Below are 12,222 nucleotides of genomic sequence, written 5' to 3'. Positions count from 1 at the left end.
CAACACGGCTACTGTTTAAAACACCTCGGTAGTTTGCTAGCCAACATACAACCGAAACACTGAAGCGCTTTAGACCATTTTTGTGGATATTAATCTCATTGTTTAAAAACAATTCTGTTGAGGTATCTACTGGTTAACTTTAACGTAATGTACTTGTTACATTTGCAAACTTGTTCAGATTGATACTGAGCCTAGCACTAGGCTAGTCGCTAATGCTAACTAGCATCCACAACCATGAGCTCTCTAAGCTACTCACCCCCAGCTAAAGAAGAGGCGAGATGTTGGACGGAGAAAGAATCTCTCAAACTGAACATTGTCATAAAAGAAAAAGAGAATATCTCAGTGAAAGGAGAGGAAGAAGCTTTCAGAATAAAACAGGAGGAAGAGGAGTCTATCAGCATCACATTGAAAGAGGAAGATGTGAAAGAAGAGAAAGAACATTTTGGAGTGGAAGAGGAGGCTATCATATTAAAAGAGGAGGATGATACAGTGAAAGAAGAGAAAGAACCCATTGGAGTGAAGGAGGAAGAAATGATAGAGGCTGTCACAGTGGAAGCGGAGGAGGTAGAAGCTTTGAAAATGAAAAAGGAGGAAGCGGATATCACATTGAAAGAAGAAGAGGAGGATATTATAATGAAAGAAGAGGAAGAACCTTTTAGAGTGAAAGAGGAGGCTATCTCAGTAAAAGAGGAGGAAGTGGAAGGAGAGGAAGAGGAGACTGAAGATCGGATTAGCACCAGTGAGTATTGTCTTAAACGGGCACGAACTCTGCGCTTTGTGAAGTAATATGTCGTTTTAAAGAGGCATTCTACTGAAGTGCTATACTTGAATAGGTTATTCAGTACTGTAGATATTGTTCAAGGGCAATCTGCCATTGGTATATTCATTTTTGGACTTTTTAATTAATAATATATAGGCCTAGCTATTGATTATTGGAGAATATAACTGATAAATGCCCAATGAGCTTAGATCAACTAACTATTACAGCCTTGTTATAAAATTGATTAAATTATTTGTTTCCTTCATCAATCTACACACAATACCCAATAATGACAAAGCAAAAACTGTTATTTTTATTTTAGTAAATGTATTTAAAAAAAGAAGCTGGAAATATGACATTTACATACGTTTTCAGACCCTTTACTCAGTACTTTGTTGAAGCACCTTTGGCAGCGATTACAGCCTCGAGTCTTCTTGGGTATGACGCTACAAGCTTGGCACACCTGTATTTGGGGAGTTTCTCCCATTCTTCTCTGCAGATCCTCTCAAGCTCTGTCAGGTTGGATGGGGAGCATTGCTGCACAGCTATTTTCAGGTCTCTTCAGAGATGTTCGATCGGGTTCAAGTCCAGGCTCTGGCTGGGCCACTCAAGGACATTCAGAGACTTGTCCCAAAGCCACTCCTGCCTGGTCTTGGCTGTGTGCTTAGGGTCGTTGTCCTGTTGGAAGGTGAACCTTCACCCCAGTCTGAGGTCCTGAGCACTCTGGAGCAGGTTTTCGTCAAGGGTCTCTCTGAACTTTGCTCCGTTCATCTTTCCCTCAATCTCCCAGTCCCTTCTGCTGAAAAACATCCCCACCGCATGATGCTTCCACCACCATGCTTCACCGTAGGGATAGTGCCAGATTTCCTCCAGATGTGAAGCTTGGCATTCAGGCCAAAGAGTTCAATCTTGGTTTCATCAGACCAGAGAATCTTGTTTCTCATGGTCTAAGAGTCTTTAGGTGCCTTTTGGCAAACTCCAAGTGGGCTGTCATGTGCCTTTTACTGAGGAGCGGCTTCCGTCTGGCCACTCTACCATAAAGGCCTAATCGGTGTAGTGCTGCAGAGATAGTTGTCCTTCTGGAAGGTTCTCCCATCCCATGTCAGAATGACCATCGGGTTCTTGGACACCTGCCTGATCAAGGCCCTTCTCCCCCGATTGCTTAGTGTGGCCAGCTCTAGGAAGAGTCTTAGTGGTTATTAACCTCTTCCATTTCAGAATGAAGAAATGTTTTGCTACCCTTCCATAGATCTGTGCTTTGACACAATCCTGTCTCTGAGCGCTACGGACAATTCCTTCGACCTCATGCATCAGCTTTTGCTCTGACATGCAATGTCAACTGTGAGACCTTATATAGACAGGTGTGTGTCTTTCCAAATCACGTCCAATCAATTGAATTTACCACAGGTGGACTCCAATCAAGTTGTAGAAACATCTCAAGGATGATCCTTGGAAACAAGATGCAACTGAGCTCAATATCAAGTCTCATAGCAAAGGGTCTGAATACTTATGTAAATACAATATTTCTGTATTTTTTGGTATTTTTTAAATAAATGTACAATCATTTCTAAAAACCTGTTTTTGCTTTGTCATTGTGGGGTATTGTGTGTAAATTTGACATGTATCTCAGGTGGGCTTAAAGGGTACAGTAGCACAAAAGCACCTTCTATACAAAATGGAAATCAAAATAAATAAATATTGTTCAATATGATCACTACTAACTTTGCATAACGTTGTAATATGTAGTGTATATTTATACCCCAGACCAATGGTTTCCAAATATTTTAAGTACATTTTGTTATTCTGTATTTTTTTTATACCATAAATCATTGCTGTTCCAATTAAGCCCAGTATGCTCCTATTAAGCCCAGTTTGCATTGAAACACATGGAGTGTTTTATCACCTAATATTCAATCAACCTGAGCATAGATTATTCTTTTTCTTCAGATTTAAGTTGATTAAAGTACTCAAACTACAGTTATTATTCATAGTGGCCTTTACCAAGATGAAATCATTAAGAACAACCTCTGTACTCTCTGCAACACGTTTAGAGTAGACAGGTAGTTGTTGATGCAGAGAAAGAAGAAGATGATCAGGGTTGAAGGATATCGGGGGGATAGAAGATCTACAAGTGGTGGGCAAACAAATGAAGGACAAGAAGATGACTACTGGCCGACTACTCATGCAGTTAGGGCTGGGGCATTGTCATATTGTTGTCCTTACGGCATCCAGGTGATTCTGTTTTTTGGGGGGTTTCACCACCTGTACCATTCTAATACAAGAGTAGAGTGGGAGATTAGAAACGGTCTTTAGACAGGCTTTAGAAAGACAAGTTGTCTAATTAACAACAATTGGAAATGTTAATCAGCTTTCAGATAATTCATTAAAAGTTGTTTGTGTTATGGTCTTTGTGCATGGCAGCTGCAGGATCAATATTCACCTTTGTAATATAGGATGAAGCCTGAGCTGGAATGTGAAGCTAACTGAAGCAGGCTAGCTTTAGAAAACCCTGACAAGATCTCTCTAGTGTCGTAGTATACCCCTCAGAACCCCAAATATAAGCTTGTAATTGTAAACAAACACTGTATAGTCAAAAAACATCCATGTTTAGTATTAAACTTTTTTTCTCTTTGGCAGGAGCGAGACCAGACTCTCACTCGGACAGCGGAAAGAGTACTTCAGGGCAACCAGACCCAAAAATGGCCAAACCAGCGAGACCACACCACTGCTCCCATTGTGGAAAGAGTTTTATTAATTTAAGGAGCCTAAAAGTTCATGAAAGAGTACACACAGGAGAAAAGCCTTACAACTGCTCACAGTGTGGAAAGAGTTTTACTCAGTTAGGGAACCTGAAAATGCATGAGAGAATACACACAGGAGAGAAGCCTTTCCACTGCTCCCTGTGTGGAAAGAGTTTTACCCAGTTAGCTGCTCTGAAAACACATGAGAGGACGCACACAGGAGAGAAGCATTTCCACTGCAACCTGTGTGGAAAGAGTTTTACCCGGATAGGGTCCCTGAAAACGCATGAGCGAATACACACAGGAGAGAAGCCTTTCCACTGCTCCCGGTGTGGAAAGAGTTTTACCCAGTTAGGGGCCCTGAAAACACATGAGAGAACACACACTGGAGAGAAGAATTTCCACTGCTCCCTGTGTAGAAAGAGTTTTACCCAGTTAGGCGCCGTGAAAAAACATGAGAGGACACATACAAGAGAGAAGCATTTCCACTGCTCCCTGTGTGGAAAGACTTTTACCCAGTTAGGGTCCATGAAAACACATGAGAGGACACACAATGGAGAGAAGCCATATCACTGCTCCCAGTGTCACAATACTTTTTCCGCATTAAGGGACCTGAAATCACATGAAAGAACACACTTAGTAGAGAGGCAGAGGCCTTTCCAATGCTCTCAGTGTGGAAAGAGATTCATCCAGTCATCACATCTGAAAGATCACACAACAACACACACAGGAGAAAAACCATTCCAATGCTCTCAGTGTGGAAAGGGTTTTACCAGGTTAAGCACACTAAAAACACATAAGAATACACACAGGAGATAAGCATTTCCAATGCTCCCAGTGTGAAAAAAACGGTTAGTACACCTGAAAATGCATCCATTAACAACTATTGATGGATTTATTGGGGGAAAAGGATGCACTGAGTAGGAGTACAACCCAGGGGATAACGCGTTAAAGTGAAAATCACTTGTTTCCAACGTGGTCCTCGATGGAATAAACTCAATACAGACAAGACACAAGATAAATATATCTTCTTCCCAGTGTGGAAGGGTATTTGCCTAGTTAGGGAACCTGAAAGACCACGAGGGAACAGATGCCTTACCACTGCTGCAAGTGTGGAAAGAGATTTTTCACATCTGATGACACCCACAGTGCTCCCACGCTTTTTTCGGGGATGGATTTGGATTTGTTTGTTGTTGTTGTTGTTGTTTTCCAGGGAAAGTTTTGGAAAAGGATCAAGTCTGATAAGTTTTCAAAAAGTCAATGGAAATTAATTTAATAACTTCTGTTAGCCATTTATTTAGGCATAGTTTGTAAATATTTTATTAATCACATACAAATCACCATATCAACCAGGATCAGAATGCTTTAATGCTGTGTGACCGCATCACCTGCACGTGCACTGTGGAGTGGGCCTCAAGGGGAGAGAAACAGTAGCACGTTGCAGCAGCAGGTAGGCCTATAGAATAGGAGAGAACAGACTAACTAGGTAGCCAATTCATTCAAAACATATATTGTAGCCTGGCTAGTTATCTATCTGGTTAACTGTTTAGCTATTCACATTTATTCATGCTAGTTAACTGTTTACAGTGAGGGGAAAAAAGTATTTGATCCCCTGCTGATTTTGTACATTTGCCCACTGACAAAGAAATGATCAGTCTATAATTTTAATGGTAGGTTTATTTGAACAGTGAGAGACAGAATAACAACAAACAAATCCAGAAAAACGCATGCCAAAAATGTTATAAAATGATTTGCATTTTAATGAGGGAAATAAGTATTTGACCCCTGTGCAAAACATGACTTAGTACTTGGTGGCAAAACCCTTGTTGGCAATCACAGAGGTCAGACGTTTCTTGTAGTTGGCCACCAGGTTTGCACACATCTCAGGAGGGATTTTGTCCCACTCCTCTTTTCAGATCTTCTCCAAGTCATTAAGGTTTCGAGGCTGACGTTTGGCAACTCAAACCTTCAGCTCCCTCCACAGATTTTCTATGGGATTAAGGTCTGGAGACTGGCTAGGCCACTACAGGACCTTAATGTGCTTCTTCTTGAGCCACTCCTCTGTTGCCTTGGCCGTGTGTTTTGGGTCATTGTCATGCTGGTATACCAATCAACGACCCGTTTTCAATGCCCTGGCTGAGGGAAGGAGGTTCTCACCCAAGATTTGACGGTACATGGCCCCGTCCATCGTCCCTTTGATGCGGTGAAGTTGTCCTGTCCCCTTAGCAGAAAAGGCAGCATTCCTCCTCATAGGCAGCATTCCTCCTCCAAACACGGCGAGTTGAGTTGATGCCAAAGAGCTCCATTTTGGTCTCATCTGACCACAACACTTTCACCCAGTTGTCCTCTGAATCATTCAGATGTTCATTGGCAAACTTCAGACGGGCATGTATATGTGCTTTCTTGAGCAGGGGGACCTTGCGGGCGCTGCAGGATTTCAGTCCTTCACGGCGTAGTGTGTTACCAATTGTTTTCTTGGTGACTATGGTCCCAGCTGCCTTGAGATCATTGACAAGATCCTCCCGTGTAGTTCTGGGCTGATTCCTCACCGTTCTCATGATCATTGCAACTCCACAAGGTGAGATCTTGCATGGAGCCCCAGGCCGAGGGAGATTGATAGTTCTTTTGTGTTTCTTCCATTTGCGAATAATCGCACCAACTGTTGTCACCTTCTCACCAAGCTGCTTGGTGATGGTCTTGTAACCCATTCCAGCATTGTGTAGGTCTACAATCTTATCCCTGACATCCTTGGAGAGCTCTTTGGTCTTGGCCATGGTGGAGAGTTTGGAATCTGATTGATTGATTGCTTCTGTGGACAGGTGTCTTTTATACAGGTAAAACGCTGAGATTAGGAGCACTCCCTTTAAGAGTGTGCTCCTAATCTCAGCTCGTTACCTGTATAAAAGACACCTGGGAGCCAGAAATCTTTCTGATTGAGAGGGGGTCAAATACTTATTTCCCTCATTAAAATGCAAATCAATTTATAACATTTTTGACATGCGTTTTTATGGATTTTTGTTGTTGTTATTATGTCTGTCTCTCACTGTTCAAATAAACCTACCATTAAAATTATAGACTGATCATTTCTTTGTCAGTGGGCAAACGTACAAAATCAGCAGGGGATCAAATACTTTTTTCCCTCACTGTAGCTGTTAGCATTTATTCATGTTTTCATCATGTCCCAATATCTTTCCACCGACACTTGCGAGTAAAGGCCATGCAAAGTTTATTAACTTTTTTTGGACCATTCATTTAAACTGTCTTTTTTTTTTTGCAAACAAATGATTCACTTCGCCATTGTATTAGTTAGGATTCTGGTGAATCGAATCATGTGAATCAAAATAATAAATTTGTCAATCACGAGGACAAAACCTGCCGTAATTATCTATTATCTAATTCTTCAATCTCCAAAAAATGTTATTCATCTTATATATTTATTTATGTCTGTATTTCTTCCTCCAATATGATAATGAGGGGGTGTCAAGCCAATGTCTGTCTGTGGTATCTAACACACCGTTGGTTGATCAATGTCACAGCGCTTTGCTCGATTGTTTGCTTTTGCACAATAGTAGAATTTGCGGTTTGCCTTCAAAATAAAAGTCCTGCATTTGAAACTGACGCAAACAGATTCATATAGTGGATTCACGCCATATTTGGACCAGATCATGTTTGGAATGTTGTATAAATACAACAAAAGACAAACATTTGTTCATTTTTATTTGTTCATTTTAATCAGTTGACATCGCACTGTGGATGTATTAGATTTCATAGAACATTGTACAGCCTTGCCTATGGATCTTAGGTCCATGAAATGTTCACAACTGAGGCGATTTCCCACAGTCAAAGTCCTGCAATAAGAGCTACGACGCTAATAGTTGTGTGAACTTTTCACAGTTGTGTTCTGTAACGGTCACTGAGTAGGCTGATATCTATGGATCTTAGGTCCATGAAATGTGAAGAGTTTACACAAATATTAGCGTCGTTGCTCTTATTGCAGGACTTTGACTGTGGGAAATCACTTCACAATTCCATAGGTAAGGCTGCACATGGCAATATGAATGTCCAATACGCACACTAGACTGACTGGGGAGGTGATTTCCTACAGTCAAAAAGTCCTGCAATATGAGCTACAACGGTAATATTTGTGTACACTCTTCACAGTTGTGTTCTGTGGGTGTCACTGCGTAGGCTGATACCCCATTTCACTGATCCACAATTCCATAGTCAAGGCTGTGCAGTGAAATATTAGAATGCCCACAATGCAATTCTAAAAGTCTAATATATTCACAGTGCGATTTCAACTGACTTGTCTTTTTTTTTTTGGTCAAATTAACTCATTATTGTCTTGTGTTGAATTGATAACACAATTCCAAAGTTCAGCATTATCTGGACCAAATATGGCAATGATTCCTCTATTTACATCTGTTGCAGGTGCTCGTTCCCATAATAATGCAGTGATGGCCCGTCCCATGAGGACCTCCGCGTCACCACCAGCTGCAGTCCCTGATATGCATCTGTTGGATGACACTATGATGAAGTACTGTATAGCTCTGTTTTCATGCCTGACGGCCTTGCTGAGGAGATTGTGGTCCGTTCTCATGCCTGACGGCCTTGGTGAGGAGATTGTGGTCCGTTCTCATGCCTGACGGCCTTGGTGAGGAGATTGTGGTCCGTTCTCATGCCTGACGGCCTTGGTGAGGAGATTGTGGTCCGTTCTCATGCCTGACGGCCTTGGTGAGGAGATTGTGGTCTGTTCTCATGCCTGACGGCCTTGGTGAGGAGATTGTGGTCCGTTCTCATGCCTGACGGCCTTGCTGAGGAGATTGTGGTCTGTTCTCATGCCTGACGGCCTTGGTGAGGAGATTGTGGTCTGTTCTCATGCCTGACGGCCTTGGTGAGGAGATTGTGGTCCGTTCTCATGCCTGACGGCCTTGGTGAGGAGATTGTGGTCCGTTCTCATGCCTGACGGCCTTGGTGAGGAGATTGTGGTCCGTTCTCATGCCTGACGGCCTTGCTGAGGAGATTGTGGTCTGTTCTCATGCCTGACGGCCTTGGTGAGGAGATTGTGGTCTGTTCTCATGCCTGACGGCCTTGGTGAGGAGATTGTGTGAAACAGCAGTATCTCCTCCCCACCAGATGGTCATATGACCACAGAGGTCAAGTTAAATGACCTGAAGGATCTCGCCACTGTCTCCTCCTTTATTGGTGATCCAGATTGCCATTCAGATCAATCTCCCCTTTCCACAGATTATTATTATTATTATTAAATTACCTTTCAGGAGTTACATTAAGACCACCCCTTTCTGTGTAAAATGCCAACTTCCCAGAAACCAGAGGGTTTTAAATTCTGTCTGAGAACTCCTCAGATATATCATGTGTGGTAATGCTTATGGTTTCCATGGCATCAAAGGGGGTCATTATGGCCAAACAGTTCTATTTTTGTTTCATCAGACCAGAGGACATTTCTCCATAAAGTACGATCTTTGTCCCCATGTGCAGTTGCTAACCGTAGTCTAGCTTTTTTATGGTGGTTTTGGAGCAGTGGCTTCTTCCTTGCTGAGCGGCCTTTCAGGTTATGTCGATATAGGACTCGTTTTACTGTGGCTATAGATACTTTTGTACCCGTTTCCTCCAGCAACTTCACAATTTCCGAATGCACTGAACATATTAACGCCACTAAATACAGGCTATTAAGTCACAACAAGCCCGACATGAACATTACAATTACCTGGGCATTAAACTGCTGACAACGAACGCAAACTGTCAGTTAAATCCTAAACATAATACATTGAAATAAATGGCACGCAATCAAATGAATAAATTACAATCACCAAAGACGCATACATGTTCATTTAGTTCTCTCCGGGTGAACAGAAATCTAGCTTTTGTTGTTTTTGAGCAGAAGGACGGTCATTCTAAGCATCAACGGCTATCTGCTGGCCTGGGTCTTTCTCCACCAGTCTTGTGGAGCTGTGCTTGGCCTGAAGGTGCTTCTTGATATTTGAAGTTGTGTTCTTAGCAGTTGACAGGCGCTTAGCCCCGGGGCACAGTTTGCATGTTATTAATATGTTTTTATCCTTTTCTTTTACCAATTCAAAATAATGTGATTACTTCCATGAGGAAAATGCTGCCATCTTGCAAGCTTCCCGCCACAACGTTCTTGAAGAAACAGGAAGAGCATGAATTTAGGGGAAGGGATTTACATTTTTTTTATTATTATTCTTTTTTTAACAGTAACATGCAAAACATAAACATAACATCCAGAGGGATTCCAAAGAAGTGAAAAAAATGAAAAAAAACTATTCCACATTATATCAAATCAAATACAGACATATAGCGAATACATTTTTTGGACATTTTGTTTTAAAGACTCTAAATAGTTTTCCAAATCAGATAAACAAATTAAGAAAAGGGGCTTTTTCTTCATAAATTTTGATTTGTGTATGAAATATTTTCCTAATAAAATAAAGAGATTTATGACATACTCACGTTCAATTGTGGAATCAGTGTAGTAAAATAAAATGTCAAACTTAGAAATTTCAATGGTTGTATGCAATTTGAGGCCAAGATGTATTTTTACATCAGTCCAGAACACTTCACTATATAAACAATTACAGAATAAGTGTTCAATAGATTCAGTTTCTAGTTCACAAAAACTGCATTCACTGGTAACATCAAGTATATATTTAGAAATCAAACTATTACATGGATAGAATCTATGGATTATCTTAAAGGAGATCTCCTTTACTTTATTGGTCACCATAAATGTGTGTGGAGTGAGCCAAGCACGGCGCCAGTTTACATCAAACGATGAAGCCCAACAAAATATCGCAGAGGGAATAGACTTCCTGTAGAAAATATCCCTTAATAAACGATTGTTGAATTTCGTATCTAGTAGACCAATGCCATTCACCTGAATATCGCTTACAATCGGAGATATTCCAAAATATGCATTATTCTGAAGTAAAGTTTTTATCCCACTAGGTATAGCTTTAATAACAGTGTCATATTCCTTGCTTGAAACCTCAAAGTTGTATATTTCCATAAATTCTCTCCGTGTAAATAGATTCCCACTAATATTAACTAATTGGCTGACAAGGACAATGTTTTTCGAGAACCATTTATGGTTAAATAACATCTTGTTTCTATATGATATCAACCCATTGTTCCATATAAAACATTTATGAGGTGAAAAGTTGTGTTTATACAACAAAGCCCAGCACATTAAAGCCTGCTTGTGAAAATCTGCCAGTTTCACAGGAAGTTTACCCACAATATAAGGATTTACATTTTTTGGGGGGCAAAATAATAAAGTCAATCATGTTTAAAAGTAATGATTTGCTTATTTGAAGAAGTAACTAAGTATCTGATTAAGCACATTGAAAAACTAGCCGTTAAGTTAACCATTACCACAAAGTTATTTGAGTACTCGAACACATTACTTTGTATTCTATCCTTGACTGGCTAGCTAGCTAAAGCTCGCAATATGCTATGGTAGCTACCAGCTAGCTGGCTAACGTTAGCTGGGCTCGATGGTATTATCCTTCCTGAACCTTATTCTCCAGGTGAGACACACCCAGCATGTTAGCGTTAGCTAGCTAGCTAGCTAGCTACACACTATGAGTAACATTTGCCCCTTTTTGATGTAACTAAACGCTAGCAAGCGTATTAATGTTACCAAGCACTGTTATTGCTAGCTGGATAACACAAACACTAGCTAAGTAACTAGCTATATGCCTAAACTATAGAAATCATGATGATGAAAACTATGGGTAATGTATAGTGTCTATGCCAAATTGTCATCCATTTTTCTTCCCTACCACAGATACCCATAAGGTCTCAGATTCCAGGATGGGAAAAGGCTTACAAGAAAAAAACAGATGGAGATGGAATCAGACAGAGATGTCGATTTCTATTATTACTTGTAATGTTAAAAAGGGAAGAAAAATAATATCACATTTTTCTAAATTAGCTATCTAGACTACTCACCTTACTATAGGCTACATATTTGAGTCACCACTAAAATAGTTATTTTTGTTATTGAGTAGGCCTACATCTTTGTTTAATCTAATTCAACAAATGATTAATCTAACAAACTCCTTATTATTTTGTAAGAAATGTAAAGGCGTTTTACAATAAATTTGACTAAAGTAGAAGCTCATCTTTTGTCATATTTATTGTCTGCAGTTGTCTTGATGTCCTTTGTATGTTTGATATGTTTGTACATACACAGAGCCGCAAACAACATTTCCCCATCGGGATGGAAAAAGTAATTATCTTATCTTGTGATGAGGAAAGTATTGGCTAAGGTGTTAGAGAAAATGTATTTTCTCATTTGAAATGTATTTGCTCATTTTTAAATTATTATATATATTTTTTTTTTGCCAGAATAAACAATGTCGTGAATAACTGCTTTTCCAACTCCAGTCAGCAGATGGCGATGTGAGTCTTTCAGTTGATGCTTTTTACGTGACGTATAATCTAGTGGACGGGACTCTTCCTAAAAACAAAATGGCAACTAATTCAGCCACCCCGGTAGCTTACGAGCCAACATTAAACTGATGCATTGAAGCTCCTTTGATAATTTGTATATTAATCTGTGTTTTTAACACAACTTGTCTCTTAGTTAACTTAAAACGTAATTTGCTTGTTAAATGTACTACATTGTTAAGATTGATACTGAGCTTAGACTAAGCTAGTCACTAATGCTAGCTAGCTAAC

General features: G+C 40.2%; 1 protein-coding gene across 1 annotated transcript; it reads left to right on the top strand.

Annotated features, from left to right (window-relative positions):
* LOC106563997 (uncharacterized) lies at positions 1 to 5,200 on the top strand. The gene is made up of 2 exons (XM_014129958.3): positions 1 to 739; positions 3,398 to 5,200. Exons 1-2 carry the CDS (start codon positions 235 to 237, stop codon positions 4,318 to 4,320), a joined length of 1,428 nt encoding a protein of 475 aa, XP_013985433.3. The 5' UTR covers positions 1 to 234; the 3' UTR covers positions 4,321 to 5,200.
* Positions 5,201 to 12,222: the final 7,022 nt, after the last annotated feature.

This window comes from Salmo salar, chromosome 12, assembly GCF_965601325.2.
Source record: "Salmo salar chromosome 12, fSalSal1, whole genome shotgun sequence".
Classification (NCBI taxonomy): domain Eukaryota; kingdom Metazoa; phylum Chordata; class Actinopteri; order Salmoniformes; family Salmonidae; genus Salmo; species Salmo salar.
The sequence above is the reverse complement of the archived record's forward strand: the minus strand, read 5'-3'. Positions and strand labels throughout refer to the sequence as shown.

Coding starts and splice junctions, on each gene's coding strand:
- LOC106563997 (XM_014129958.3), top strand. CDS start 235: ATGAGCTCTCTAAGCTACTCACCCCCAGCTAAAGAAGAGGCGAGATGT. Junction 740..3,397: donor TGAAGATCGGATTAGCACCA/GTGAGTATTGTC, acceptor TCTCTTTGGCAG/GAGCGAGACCAGACTCTCAC.